The 16,571-nt window shown below is 35.4% G+C and overlaps 1 protein-coding gene across 1 annotated transcript; it reads left to right on the top strand.

Moving 5' to 3' along the window:
- The first annotated feature begins 13,312 nt into the window (after positions 1-13,312).
- On the top strand, positions 13,313-15,229 carry kcna10a (potassium voltage-gated channel, shaker-related subfamily, member 10a). Its single transcript, XM_056449245.1, has one exon. It carries the CDS (start codon positions 13,313-13,315, stop codon positions 15,017-15,019), a length of 1,707 nt encoding a protein of 568 aa, XP_056305220.1. The 3' UTR covers positions 15,020-15,229.
- The last annotated feature ends 1,342 nt before the right edge of the window (positions 15,230-16,571 follow it).

The following is a 16,571-nucleotide window of genomic DNA, read 5'->3' on the forward strand; positions in this document are numbered from 1 at the left end:
ATGATCAGATGTGCTCCAACATTAGGCACATTCAAATCAAGACTGAAAACACATCTGTTTAGCTATGCCTTTTCTGAATGAGCAATGTGCTACGTCCGACACATCACACTATTATGACTTTCTTTTCTTTTTCATTCTTTTATAACCTGTTTTAACACATTTTAATCTATTTTTATTCATTTTTATTATTTATTTATTTTTTTTCTTATACTTGTCTTTTTTATTCTTGTTTATGTAAAGCACTTTGAATTGCCACTGTGTATGAAATGTGCTATATAAATAAACTTGACTTGGCTTGCCTTGCCTTGAAAGGTTACAGTGTATTCGAAATTCTGCCACACATGTTCTGACTCATACATCGTCTCGCCATCACATCACACCTGTTCTCCAGCAGCTTCATTGGCTACCGGTTAGGTCACATATTGATTTAAGACTCTGATTTTAACCTATAAAGCAATCCATAGGCTAGCTCCTGATTGCATCTGTGATCTTGTGACACTTTCTACTCCTGCTATCAGTCTTTGCTCTGCTTCAAGTCTTACCCTGTTCCAGCCACACTGCAGACTTAACACCATGGGTGGTCAGGCTTTTTTATATGCGCCAAAATTATGGAATGCATTACCCATAACCATTAGGAATGCTGTGTCTCTGGACTGTTTTAAAAAGCTTTTAAGGACTCACCTGTTTAGTAGTGTTTTAAATGTGTGATCTATTGTTATCTTACTTATTGTTATATTTTCCTATTTATTGTTTTTGCTGTTTTATTGTTTTTGGCCTTGTACACACTTTGAACTTGAGAAAAGCGCATTACAAATAAAATGTATTATTATTAGTATTATTATTACAGGTTAGTGTGTGCTACATCAGCTCAATTCATTAAAGAATGGAGCTCCATTAAAGAATTAATAAGCTGCTAGGCTCAGAACAAAGCTTTGTTTCTAATTTTTACATTTTTTGTAGTTTTTTAAATACCTGGATGAGCCTATGTTATTAGTTTCAGTGTTTGCTATCTAGGAACAATATACCCTGGAACGTTGCAACTGACCAATCAAAATCAAGCATTCCAGAAATCCTTGTGATTTAAATCATGTCTAAGATGCCAAAGACGACTTTTGGACATTGAGATTCTCTGCAGTGGTTAATTTTTATGCAAATTTCATGATAATTAGGCATGTCAAATTTTCATTAATGAAATATGCCTCAGCTATTGTGTTTTTATACATATTTATCTATTTTTTATTTTACTTAAGATAACACTTTGTTACATGTACAGTGGAGCAAAAACAAATTTAGTCAGCCACCATTTGTGCAAGTTATCCCACTTAAAAAGAGAGGTCTGTAATTTTCATCATAGGTACACTTTAACTATGAGAGACAAATTGAGAAAGAGAATCCAAAAAATCACATTATAGGAATTTTAATGAATTTATTTGCAAATTATAGTGGAAAATGCTGTAAATATTTAGTCAATAACATCATTTTATCTCAATACTGTGTTATATACCCTTGGTTAGCAATGACAGTGGGCAAACATTTTCTGTAAGTCTTGACAAGGTTTGCACACACTGTTGATGGTATTTTGGCCCATTCCTCTATGCAGATTTCCTCTAGAGCAGTGATGTTTTGGGAAACACAGACTTTCAACTCCCTCCAAAGATTTTATATGGGGTTGATTTCTGGAGACTGGCTAGGCCACTCAAGGACCTTGAAATGCTTCTTATGAAGATACTCCTTTGTTGCCCAGGTGGTGTGTTTGGGATCATTGTCATGCTAAAAGACCCAGCCACATCTTCAATGCCCTTGCTGATAGAAAGAGTTTTTCACTAAAAATCTTACGACACATGGCCCCATTCATTCTTTTCTTTACACGGATCAGTCATCCTGATACTTTTGCAGAACAACAGCCCCAAAGCATGATGTTTCCACTCTCATGCTTCATAGAAGGTATGCTGTTCTTTGGATGCAACTCAGCATTCTTTGTCTTTCAAACACAACAAGTTGAGTTTTAACCGACAAGTTCTATTTTGGTTTAATTTGACCATATGAAATTCTCCCAATCCTCTGGATCATCCAAATGCTCCCTAGCAACTTCAGACCAGCTTTAACATGTACTAGTTTAAGCAGGGGGACATGTCTGGCACTGCAGGATTTGAGTCCCTGGTGGTGCTGTGTGTTACTGATGGTAGCCTTTGTTATTTTGGTCCCAGCTCTCTCCAGGTAATTAATAACGTCCCCCTTTGTGGTTCTGGGATTTTTGCTTACAGGTCATGGAATCATTTTGACTCCACAGGGTGAGATTTTGCATAGAGCCCCAGATTGAGGGAGATTATCAGGGGTGTTGTATGGTATGTATTCCATTTTCTAATAATTGCTCTCACTGATTTCTTTTCACCAAGCTGCTTACCTATTGCAGATTCAGTCTTCCCAGCCTGGTGCAGGTCTACAATTTTGCTCTTTGGTCTTGGCCACGGTTGAGTTCAGAGTGTGACTGTTTGATGTTGTGGACAGGTGTATTTTATAGTGATAACGCTTTCAAACAGATGCTATTAATACAGCTAACAAGTGGAGGACAGAGGAGCCTCTTAAAGGCGAAGTTGCAGGTCTGTGACAGCCAAAAATCTTGCTTGTTTGTTGATGACCAAATACTTATTTTACCAAGTATTTTACAATAAATTAATTGAAAATCCGTCAATGTGATTTTCTGGATTTTTTTCATCATCTTCTCTCTCATACTTGAGTTGTACATATTATGAAAACTACAGGCCTCTCTCATCTTTTTAAGTGGGAGAACAATTGGTGGCTGACTAAATACTTTTTTTTTGCCTGACTGTACTTACATTATTACATGTACTTACTGTAGTGATGACAGTGAATTATGTATACTTATGTGCAACCAACACTAACCCAAACCTAACCCTAGCCCTATAGAATGTACATGTTGTTCATTAAAATTCATTAGTGCTTAAATATACATCTACTGTGTGTGTGTGTGTGTGTGTGTGTGTGTGTGTGTGTGTGTGTGTGTGTGTGTGCGTGTGTGTGTGTGTGTGTGTGTGCATGTGTGCGTGTGTGTGTGTTTTTCTAATTGAACATTTTTAATTATTATGTAAAAAATTACAAATGAAAACTTACCGTCTTGCCTTGTCTGTTTTTTGGAAAGACCATCCTCTGAATCTGAGCTGGAGCCCTCTTCAGCTGAAACAAAATGACAAAATATTATTTATATTATGTTAAATTGATAAAGTTTTACCAAGTGTGGAGCATGTTCCTTGTTTATAAAGCACAATTCACAGAAATCATTTACTTACAGTTTATGTTAGGTGTTATGTCCTCCAAAGATTTTCCTTTATTTCTGCGAATTCCGTTTTGCAAGGCGAAAAGAATTCTGCTGACTTTTGCCATTTGCAACGTTTCTTCTGGGAGCCTCTAAAACTCCCTATGGAAATCGATGTCATGTCCCATAAATATGGCAAGCTGGTGTAGTTCATGCGTTTTTAAGTTGATTATCTGAGAAACTGTAGCCACATGTTTTTTCAACTTGGTAGACATGATGTTCTCTGGATGTTCAGCCCCACAGCTTTCAGCATATCGCTTTAAGCTGTCACATCCATGCATGTTCTCTAGTGATCCATAATTGGGACGGGTAAATATGTAAGGATTACCTTGAGGAATCCCAGCGTCTTCTCTTGTCTTGATTAAAAGTTCTACTGATTCCTTTGCATTCGCTGGTAACAGTATTGGAACTTTCCAACCCCTCTTTCCTCTCGCTTTTAACCTCCATCCTAGAAACCTCACCTTCATGACGCCGATTAAACAAAATTAGCTGTGAAAGAGTGACCTGTGAGAGATCACTCCATGAGCTTTTGGATGAATGGTCAATCAGTGCTTGTTTGCTCACCTCCTCAAGACACTTTAAATGCTTTTGAAGCGTCCTGATGTCTTCTGCTAGAGGCAGTATTTGTGCACTATTCCATTTTTTTCTGATAAAGTGTTTTTAGTGCATTTGATGACACATGGATTGTCCATTCAAGTTCAATTAGCTTGTTAAAGTGCTCTGCTCGTCCTTTTAAAACTTCATCCTCATGCCGTAAAGCCTCCCCTTGCAAAATGTGTGCCACTTTATTAAGAGAATGTCGTAGTTTAAGTGCTGTTGATGGAACTGAAAATCTATTTGTTGATCTGTCAAACCCAGTCATCTTTTTTACAGCTTCAAGTACTGTGTTAAACTTTGTGCTGGGTTGATCAAATCCTTCAAAGTAACAATGTCCTTGTCAATGGATCTTGCCACAAGTAGTAGTCATATGTCATGTCGCCTAAAATCTTTTGAAGTCCAGCTGAAATTGTTGAGTCCATGGGCAACAGCAGGAAAGAACTTGCCTGAACCTTCCGCCTCACCAGAGTATTCTCTTTTTTTTGTAACTTGCAACGTTTATGATGCCTCCAAAGGTCAGTTTTGACATACATACCAAAGCAAAACTTGCAAGGCAGATAGTCAGTTGCTACTGACACATTTGTTGCTTGCCTTTTTGGTATGGTCTCCCATTTTCCCGTGGATAAGACTGCACTATTATGGTGGAAGTTTCCCATGTTCCTTACTTAAAGATTTTGCATGCTTGAACCTTGCTTATATGACAATGCCTTTGCAATGTCAACTTCTCCATGATGTTTCTGTTTGAGATGTCTTGTTATTTTTGTCGTAGATCCGTGTTTGAGGACGTTTTCACCTTAATCATATGTTGATTTTGACAACCATTAGCACTTTCATCCAATTCTGTCATAGTGTTCGTAAGTGGTTTACTCTGGATGGCTTTTTGTGCTTCTTATTTTCCTTGTACCTCTTTTGTTCTGCTTACTTCTTCTTCATCATCATCATTCTCCTCATTTTCTTCCTCTTCTTCTTCACTCTCCTCTTTTTCTCCCTCTTCTTTTTCTTCTTCTTCTTCTTCTTCTGACATTTCCATGAAAAGGGAAACCTGTTGATCTATGTTGTTCTGAAATACATAAACATTAATTGAATTGGCATGTAATTACATTGCAATAGTCTTTGTGTTATTCCAAATCAATGGTTACGTAAATAAACACTTAATTACCATTTCACATTCCAATTCATTGTTGGATAATGATTTCATCAAGTCATCGCAAATATTCTCTGGGATGTCCATTTCATTGTTTTGTTGAGGTAATGAATTATCCATATTGGTTATTTCCTGTAAAACAAGTGTAAGAAGTATGTAACTCTTGATTTAGTCTTTCTTTTTGTTTGACCCATGTTTAAGTACTGTATTCCTTGTCTTTTGATTAGAATAAACTATAAATGGATTCTTTCCTCATGCCTATTTTTATTGCTGTTGTTTTCTGTGATTCCAGGTGTAAGATGATTGAAACCTGTTAATACACACTAATATTTATATCATATAATTTAAGGATTATTGTAAACTTTACAATTTGTCATTGCACATACCTTTGACAAACTGAAGGCATTCCTCAATTGTGGGACGTTCTTCCATCGATTTGCACAGCTTTCTTCTAACAATACTTTTTAGTTTTTCATCACATTGAAGAATGAAGTGACCTGTTTTGACATACTGAGATAGTCCTATAGGATCGTTTGAGTAGGGTGTAGTTTTCTGATATGGGTGTTGGCCATATGTCAGGATGTAATGCACCAAGCATCCTGCTACCTATAACATAAAATATTATTTTATAACAATGCCCTTTAATCACCAACTGAAACATTAGCATTTTATGGTTATCTAATGCAAACAAACTCCAAAATAACATTTTTAAGAATATTTCATTTTTAAATGGTTCTTTTCATGTTAAAAACACTATTAAAAGTGTCACCATTTGAGAGATATGATAAAAAAAGACCTAAAGGGCACTTGTCATTGACTAAAAAGGAACTTATATCCAATTATGAGGCATTGGTAGGGTCTTTATAAAAATTTTATCGTTGCATCACAGCCCCTATTAATGACAATATTGCCACAATTACAAAATATATGAAAACCACTCTGTGTGGGTTCAACTATTAAAAGCAAATAGTATGGCACTTTTGAATTAAATGTGATCTAGTGCATATAAACAGTGAAGTATGCTGGGACCTTGTTCAAGATCAAGTTTTGTTTTCAACCTTGACTAACCTGAATGTCAGATTCTTTCTTGAACTTATTGCTTGCCTCAACATCTTCGTAACTTGACCAAGAAAGTGTTCCAGCCATATGAGACAGCAATGTGGTTTGTGACAGATCCAGCTTTCTGCTTGCTCCAAATCTGCTATGTATATTTTATTGTTGACATCTGTAAAGAAGTAAAAATGTAGCACAAGCACTAACATATTTTCAAATGCATATTAAAGAGATTTTATTTTGCATATAAATACATACATAATACTCTAATGCCTATGGCTAATTTAAAGAAACGTCTTACCAAACAAAATGTTTTCAGGCTTCAGATCTCTGTGCAAAATCCCGTGTGAATGCAATTCCCAAACACCTTGCAATAAACCCTGGCAGATCTCCAGTCTTCGGTGTTCTGTCAGGCCTTTTCTCTCTGGAAGTCCTTTTTTTCGATCAATTCCATTAGATTGTATTCGCAAAGTGGAGAGTTGAAATAAGCGAAGTAGGTGTCTTCCAACACTGCAATAGGTTGCAAAAGACTGTCTGCTTTTAGATTTTTTTTTACTCAGAAAATAATCCAATTGCATTTCATGTTTTGAAATATGTTTGGCAAGTTGTTTCACTGCAACATTGCAGTTGTGATAGAGTCCTGGGAAAATCTCAGCAGCATTGCATCCATTTGCAATCTTCATTTCTGTGTTGATTACAAGGCCATGAATGTTTATCGCGCCAGGCTTTAGGTCAAGGTTTTTTTTAAATGAGTTCTTCCATCATGATTGCTGTAAAATGCATTAAAGCATTATGCAAATATAATTTTAACCATGTCGTGTTTTCACTTAGAAAGTCAAATAAAGAAACTAAATAAATTACATATAAGCTATAACATAGAAACATTGAATAAATATAAATTATTTATATTTATTATATTTATATTTATATATTTATAAATAGTTATAAACTTACCTTGACCTCTGTTGACAGGGAAACAGTAGTTTTCTGAAAATAATTACAAGTAGGATGTCAATATGCTGGGTGTGCAGAATTATTTTCAATAAAAAAAAATTGCATTCAAGTTTTAACTTGATTTTATGAAATAAATAGTTCACATTATATAACTGCAAATTTACATACATGTCTCCATGGGCAGTCAGGATCTCCATAGTCAAATACAATTTCTTTTCCTGCGTTTTGTGGTTGCAAATGCACACAAATATGGTCTTTTCTCATCATCACATATCAGTTGTTCACAAACATAAACACACACGCACAAACAATCACCATATAAGTAGTCATGCATTGTGTATTAATATATAAAAAAACGACATTATAGCTGTTTGGCTTGATGATATTGAACTGTAGGTATAACCTAATACAAGTAAATAATACAAAGATGGACTTACTATTTTGACTTTGCTGATGTGATCATCATTAATGTATCGTCCAAGTCTTTCTGTATCTTTACTGCCATCAACACTGTGTAAACATAATTGTTGATAAAATAAATGTTAGTTTAAAGCACACATACAAACTATATATATGACATTCATCTCATCAATTCATCTTATCATGAACAATCATCTTACCAATATAAATGTCCCTGGTAGGAGTAAAAGTACAAAAATGCAGCATCTTCAGCTGAGTACTTTTTAAACAGAGCCTCTTTTTCAGATCCAGTTATGTGTCTTCCACCAAACTCAAGCAGGAATTCTTCTGGCTCAACGTCTTTGCTGGCAATTACCCCATAACCTAATAAATACAGTATAGGGGATTATAACCCTGTGAGCGCAAAGTATAGAAAACACAGCAAACAAAATGCGTTCAGCTTTTAGATGTTTTTATTAGAGTCCTCCAATGCACAGATAAATGTGTTTTTCAATTTGCAACATTTTAGCATGTTTTTTGGGGGATGTTCTAATATTGCAATATTGGGCATTTGGGGAAGCAGAAAAAACAGTGATTTCACTCATTGTCTGAACAAACACAAACAAAATCCATACAGGTGGTTCTGCTTATGAAACCCATGACTGTAGCTCATATGTGACCCTGGACCACAAACCAGTCTTTTGTTGCTTGGGTGTATTTTTGGCAATAACCAAAAATGCAATGCATGGGTTGAAATGATAGATTCCCAAAAAGCAATAAAACATTAAGTGAACATCATGTTCCATTCATATTTTGATAGTTTCTTATTGTATTGTAATTTATAATTAGTAATATGCATTGCTAAGAGCCTATTTTAAACAACTTAATAGGCCTTTTTCTCAATATTTAAACTTTTTGCTCCCCTAGATTTCTGATATCCAAGTAGTTATTTTTCTGACACAAATGTCCTGTTCCAACAAACCATATATCAATGCAAAGCTTATTTATTCTTATTTTTCAGAAAATGTATAAAATCTATACTAATGACTGGTTTTCTGTAAGGGCACAATGATATGGCTTTGTGTAAGTCATATTGATATGAAAAAGTAATATAGTTTATATAAAAGGTTCATACTGTATTTACAAATGCGATTACATTAATGTTTATCTGTGTGGCCATATTTAGTTAAAATATTCTACATTGTGTATGTCTAGATGTGTGTGATATAACACTTATTGTATAGAAATAATTTGAAAGAAAATCAATCCCAATCATATCTTAATATTTTAAAGATTTCACACATTCCACATTCACACATTACTGTCTTTTTATATAAGTTAATAAAATGAGTTTTTAGATGGAATGAGCAGTTTTACAGTGCCAGAGGCAGAATCTTAAACGTTAACTTACCTTTCTCTTGACTTATAACTTCTTTCTGAAAGATGTCTTTATCTGTTCCAGAAGCAATGAATGCCAAAGCTTCCTTTTCAGGACAGAGTCTTCTTGGTCTCATATTCCTATTACATATGTTAAAACAAATTTAGGGTACAGTGCCAACCAAGTATTGATTTATTGATCATATTGACATGAAATGCTTTTACCTGTTTTCCGGTTTTCTTTTATTGTAAAACACTTTGTGACTTAATGTCTATGAAAGGTGCTATATAAATAAACCTTACTTACTTACAAATAAACAAATAAAAAAAAAATCACAGAAGCACTGCATTGAGTTTTATAAATTGTGCAATTAATGTGCAACTTATCTTTTGGTCTTGAATGACAAAATGGGATGAAATAGTAGACGTTTCTTTGTATGTTTTATTTAGTAGGTTGAAAAATGTCCAACGTAGTAATCTACCTGCTGTTTTGTGCTCCAAAGTTGTTGTCTTTTACTTAGTGAAAAAAGTGAATGAAGTTGCTGTTAAGAGCCTGGAATATATACACACAAAACTTAACCCAGGTACTGTATCTGGATCATGATTGGACAAGACTCAGTTAGCCCCATTAATGTGGTATAGTCATGCAAATATTGGTAGGAACGAATGAGGGTTCAAAATATTGGTGACTGGTTTGTTTTAAATTTGATTAAATCTTGTAAAAAGTTAACTGGCAATAAATAATTAAAGTTTTGCTGGTTGCTCTGTTGTGTTGTCAAAATACAAGCAAAAAAAAGCAGACATTGTTTTCACCGGCTAACAGGGGACCGAAAGGTTCCCTCTTAGATAGTACGGAGCAACACATGTTTGGATGACATTATAATTACCAATATTGTCCTTTTTCAATACCTCTGTAAGAACAGTGTTGATAATTATTGAAAGACAGTAAAAAAAAAAAAATTGAAAGAATTAAAAAAAGCCCAGTATTCAGCAGTAAAACTAGTACTGAGTTTTGATAGTATGACTCTTAGATAGTACGGAGCGACACATGTTTGGATGACATTATAATTACTAATATTGTACTTTCTCAATATCTCTGTAAGAACCGTGTTGATAATTATTAATATTATTAAAAAATTATTGCCTTCAAACATGCACTGTAAAAAAACAGAAGAGATTAAAAAAACCTACCACAATTGGGTAATTTAGTTCCTCACTTCACAACAAAACCTTTGAAACCCAGTGAAAAAAACTGTATTCAGAGGTAAAAGAAATATTGATTTTTGACCACTATAACTTTTAAGCTCCATATTGTGTTTGTGATGCAAGAAACGACAAATAAATGAAGCAGGCATCGTTCTTCACCAGCCAACAGTGGACCAAAAGCTTTCTGAACAAATTCACTATTTTAGTGAATAATACAATTTCTACACAACTTGATCTTTTAATGTTCAATGAGCATTTTAAACATAATACACATATTGTATTATGTATTATGTATTGTATTGTATTATATTTCATTTTGTAGCAATGATTTGTATGTAGATAGATATAACAGCTGTTATTGGACAGGTAAAAAACCTTCAGACGTTATTTACTTTTGTTTAGACATTGACTAAAAATGAGTTTTGAAAAGTTCTTTTATGTGTTTATGTGTTCTCTACATTTTCAGGGTTCAACTACCAAGAGTTTAAGTTAATATTGTGTAAATTGTACATTTAACTGAAAGAAAAGTTAATTTACAAAAATGTAAAAATGTTCATGTTATACAGACTAATGCGTTATTTAATCATGGTCAAAAACAAAAATAAACAATTTAAATAAAGCAAAAAATAAAATAAAAAAAAAACTATAAGTAATAACCATAAGGTAACATTGAGTTTTGACCACGATAATTTTTGAGCTTCATATTGTGTTTGTGATGCAAGAAATGACAAAGAAATGAAGCAGGCATTGTCTTCACCAGCCAATAGGGGACCGAAAGCTTTCTGAACAAATTCACTATTATATGGTCATTTCCACACAGGTTAATCTTTAAAAATATAATGTTTGGAAATGTAAATTGATATTTCAAGCTGACATGCTACAGAAATGGATCAAAACCTTTCATCAAAGTTGTCATAAAGCTATTGAATAACACCTATACTTTTACGATCCACTTCAAATGTTGATTTCTGTGTTTGCAGGTAAAACAATGATGTTATTTAGCATTTAGGGATACTATTAAAATAATTAATTATTTATAAATGTTAAAAGTTTAGAGTTTAGAATGTAAACAAAGTCAAAATGTGTTCCAGCAGTCTGTGTGTCTATGCAGTCCATGAAGGTCCCCTGTAGGATAAGTAGGCGTCACCCAGAGCTTCAGGTCCCCACTTGGCATGTGTTTTTTTTTTATTAAAAACTTATCTTTAGTTATATTATGAAAAAAGACCTTAAAAGTAAATTTTGTATGTGATTTTTGTCTTATTAAAATGAACAGAAACCCTGGTCCCCTCTTAGCCAGTATAGGCCGACAGTCTTCTTTATAGTACCATAGACGTGTATGTGTGTGTGAGTGTGTGTGTATGTGTATGTATGTACATATATGTATGTGTATGTGTATATATATATATATATATATATATATATATATATATATATATATATATATATATATATATATATATATATATATATACACACACACACACACACACGCACGCACGCACACACACACACACACACAGTTGAAATCAGGATCAATAAACCCCCTTTGATTTTTTTTTTCTTTTTTAAATATTTCCCGAATTATGTTTAACAGAGCAAGGAAATTTTTTACAGCATGTATGATCATATTTTTTTCTCTTGGAGAAAGTCTTAGTAGTTTTTGTCTTTACTTGTTTGCTAGAATAAAAGCAGTTTTTATTTTTTAAAAAACATTTTAAGGTCAAAATTATCAGCCCCCTTAAGCTATATATTTTTTCGATTGTCTACAGAACAAACCATCAATAAACAATAACTTTCCAAATTACCCTATCCTGCCTAACCTATTTAAGCCTTTAAATGTCACTTTAAGCTGTATACAGTAGATGTGTCTTGAAAAATATCTAGTCACATTATTTACTGTCATCATGGAAACGATAAAATAAATCAATTATTAGAAATGAGTTATTAAAACCATTATGTTTAGAAATGTGTTAAAAAAAATCTTCTCTCTGTTAAACAGAAATTGGGGAAAAAATAAACAGAGGAGGTAATAATTCGGGGGCTATATATATTTACACTGTATTTTATTTATCAATTAACTTATCAATTAACTTATCAATCAAGTCAATTCAATTCAATTCATTTGGTGCACTTGCTCATAGATTTTCAGGGAGCTCTGCAAGTAGGTTCTTTGAAGCATCTTAGAGATGTTGCCAAAGTTCTTCTGGTTTTAGTTTCTCTCAGTTTACCCTGTTTCTTTATGTCATTCCAGACAGACTGGATAATGATAAGATCAGGTCTCTATGAGGAACACTTGTCAGACTCCTTGTGCAGACAATCATCTCACTGTATAAATATAAATAATGACACAAATGTAAATTGATATTTCAAACTGAAATGCTACAGAAAATATAGAATAACCAACCTTTTTATTGGTGAAAATACTAGTGGCCTAAGACCTATGCACAGTACTGTAAATACAGTGTACTGTATGTATACAGTATATATTTGACTAGTTTTGATGAGTTTGAGAGTGACCTTTACATGCATTTTAAATATGTCAGTATTAAAGTATATTTTCTGGATTGTAATGTAGATTACTAAACAAATCTTGGTATCAAACTACATATAGTTTTTCTAATTTGTGATTTATTTTTCCTATATAAATTCTTATATAATAATTTGTTTCAAAGTACTTAAATGTCCCTAAATGTACTTAAAAATAAACTTTTGAGTCTAACATCAAAAGTTGTCAGAGCAGTAATCAAGGACCTATAATACAATAATACATTAAAAAATATAATACTGAAAAAACATAATCAGGTTTACTTGATACTGTTTATTTATTGTAAAGAAGTACAACATGATAATCTGAAAAAAGTAATGTTTTCTGCTTCCTCCATGGAATGTTAAACTTGTGAAATGTGCCCTCACTCTCACATTTGCACTGTAAAAAAAAATCACAGGCAAAGTAAAAATAACACAGTGATGGGTGACATTTCTGGAAGTGTTGTGATGTTGACACCTTCCAAAATATGTCACATTCCCCAGCTGCTCTCCTCAATGTTACACTCAGACAGAGCAACCAAAAAACAATGTGCCACTCAAAACGCCATTCATTGCTTTAGTCTGGTTAGGCAATAACATCCTCTAACTTTTTTTTTTTTGGGTTGCAGGTCCCACCACATTGGATACTTCCCCAGCGTGTTGACCAGTAATTTTGTGCTGGTGAAGGCTGAGTTTGGTGGTATTGTGACATCTGGGGCCACATGACGGTCCAGGCTGGACGGATAGAGGTGGCACTAGTTGACTTTGAGACTATGGAGGGCACAGACATTGGTGTGGACAACTTCAATGACCCAGACTATCCCAATGAAATGACAACTTTAACAGTAGAAATGCCAGATTTTGGGCCTAGCACCACATACTGCAACTCTGCAAAGGTGTCACCATTTAAGTCACCACAAAATTTGAATATACCACGATCACCTGTCCTCCCCTCTCACACAAAGGGAGGACGTGCCAGCTGTGCGAGTCTTATTTCCAACTGGAAGTTACTTGTGAACAGTGAAGGAACCCAAAGTGAGACGATCTTCAGTAGACTGACCAAAGATTGCTACGAGGACTTGTTTATTGACAAGCGAGCTCTTGATGATGGTGATCAGAAGGTCATCATTAACATTGCTGGTCTTCGCTTTGAAACCCGGCTGAGGACCCTTGACCAGTTCCCGGACACTCTCCTGGGTGACCCTATGAAAAGAATGGGCTATTTTGACCCAATGAGAAATGAGTACTTCTTTGACCGCAATCGCCCAAGCTTCGATGGGATCCTTTACTACTATCAATCTGGGGGGAAGATCCGAAGGCCTGCAAATGTACCTTTGGATGTTTTTGCAGATGAGATCATCTTCTATGAGTTGGGACAAGAAGCAATGGACCAGTTTCGAGAAGAAGAAGGCTTTATCAAAGATGTAGAGATCCCATTGCCGTCCAATGAGTTCCACAGGCAGTTCTGGCTGCTATTCGAATATCCTGAGAGCTCAAACGCAGCCCGAGGAGTTGCTCTTGTTTCCATCTTCGTCATCGTCATCTCCATCATCATCTTCTGCATGGAGACACTCCCAGAATTTCGAGAAGACCTGGAGATTTTTCCAACTGCAGGTTTGTCCTTCAACGAGACTCATCGCTCTGGATCTCCTCTCCCAAGCTCCACTCCCAAAACCATCAGCAGCACCTTCTCCGACCCCTTCTTTATCATTGAGACGGCCTGCATCATCTGGTTCTTCTTTGAGCTCTCAGTGCGTTTCCTGGTTTGCCCCAGCAAGCGGGAGTTTTTCAACAACATCATGAACATGATTGACATTGTCTCCATCGTTCCCTATTTCGTCACTTTAATAACTGAGGTTGTGACCACCACCAACAAGTCCAACACGGGGCAGAACATGTCCCTGGCCATCCTGCGAATCATCAGGCTGGTGCGAGTCTTTAGGATCTTTAAGCTTTCCAGACACTCCAAAGGGCTGCAGATTCTCGGCCAGACACTCAAGGCCAGCATGAGGGAACTGGGGCTACTCATCTTCTTTCTCTTCATTGGTGTCATTCTCTTCTCCAGCGCCATCTATTTCGCAGAGGTGGACGATCCCAACACCCAGTTTGTCAGTATTCCTGATGGATTCTGGTGGGCTGTAGTGACCATGACCACTGTGGGTTATGGGGACATGTGTCCCATTACATTAGGTGGTAAGATCGTGGGCACTCTTTGTGCCATTGCAGGTGTTTTGACCATTGCCCTGCCAGTGCCTGTTATAGTCTCCAATTTTAACTATTTTTACCATAGAGAGACGGAGCAGGAGGAAAAGCAACCCGTAGCTGAGTCAACTGAAAAGGCTTTAAAGTCAGGGAACAATACAAAACATGGCAGTAATTCCTCTCTGAACAAGGTAAACGGGAACTGGCAGACTGAAAAAAGGTGTTAAAGCTCATATTAAACGTACACACTTCTTGAGGGAAAATCTCATCAAACTTGTCTAGGGCTTATTTCAATCAAAAATCAGCTCACATTTTATTTTGATGGTCCGTTTGTTGAATTTAAGTTACTTTGCATCTACATGCCAACTAGTTCTCATTAGATTATAAGTAGACTGTTAGGTTGGGATTGGGATAAGGGTTAGTGTAAATTTACATGTACTTGCAAAGTTTCTTATAGTCAGTTAAATGTCTGTTGAAGGAGCATATCAACAGATATTAAGCAAACAGTCTACTAATACTTAAATAGACCATCAAAATAAAGTGTTAATAAAAATCATAATACATTTATTTTTGCATATGTATGATTTTCATCAAAAAATCACTAGATCAGTGTTATATATTTTGCTGACTTATGTCTTTGCATGATCCCAAATGAGATCAATATGTTTAGATCTTAAGAAATAAGCATTATTTAGTGAGATGGAGATTGTGCTATGTGACCATGATAATGATGTCATACACTCTCGATATCAGTTTTTTTTTTTTATTAATTTTTTTATTTATACAAAACAGGGAAATGTCAAAGTGGCTTTACAATGTTGTGTTTTATTGTTTTATTAGGCTGCCCAGGTGTGCGTTCCCCAAACAACGACATAACATCGTTTGGAGAAAGAACGATGTAGTTATGAGTGTTTTCCAAAACTGTAGTTGCTTTGTCGCAGATCCATCATTTAAACCCCATTAGTTATAACATAAAACATTCATAATGATGGTTTATTTTTTAGAGAAAAAAAAACGCATATTTTTTTGTGCAGATGATACTGTCTTACATGCACACGCATAAAAAAAATCCAATATTAGTTTTAATAAAAATATGCACTCGTTCCCCTTCGGATGGGGAACTCCAATGCTATATGGAAACTTCCACTATGAAGATTTCGTCAGAAACCAATCATCTGAAAGAGTATAAAAACGGGCCAATGAAATGCCAATGAGTTGGCAGGGTCAGCGTGCACAGCTGGTGTTAATGACAATCAGTCATGCTATAAAGAAGCAGCCAGTGCCATGCTTGACATCCTTTTGCTTTCAGAGCCTTTCATGAGCTTCTGAGAGAGTTATTGAGGGTTTCTACAAGCTGTCTACACAGAGAGAGATTGAGAAGCAGCTTCTCCCAGTCCAGAGCGTGTATACACATTGGCAGACGGTCGAGCTGGATTCTTCGCCCTTGCCTGGCGTCCTTTGGGTCCGGTTCTCTAAGAGCGGTTTGTATATAGGAAAAAATCTTTCCTAAAAGAGCAACACGATTGTGCAACATGTCTTTTTCAAGACGTCACTCTCGCGCCTCCACGCGCTCCATCCAAGCTTCAGGTGAAAAGAAGGGCTCCGTTCTTGGATGGTTGCTCTCTCACATGATGACACTGAGGATCAGATGTCCATCGTTGCATCAGAGGACGGCCTGTCATTGTCTGATGAAGATCCACCCTCAGGGGTGGAGAGCGCGGCGTTGGCATTTAAAAAGCAGACATGATGGCCGTGCTTTCTTGGGCTGCTTCGGCCATG

Source organism: Danio aesculapii, chromosome 23 (assembly GCF_903798145.1).
Source record: "Danio aesculapii chromosome 23, fDanAes4.1, whole genome shotgun sequence".
Classification (NCBI taxonomy): domain Eukaryota; kingdom Metazoa; phylum Chordata; class Actinopteri; order Cypriniformes; family Danionidae; genus Danio; species Danio aesculapii.

What these genes read in the sequence shown, in the direction of transcription:
- kcna10a (XM_056449245.1), top strand. Translation starts at nt 13,313, where the DNA reads ATGACGGTCCAGGCTGGACGGATAGAGGTGGCACTAGTTGACTTTGAG.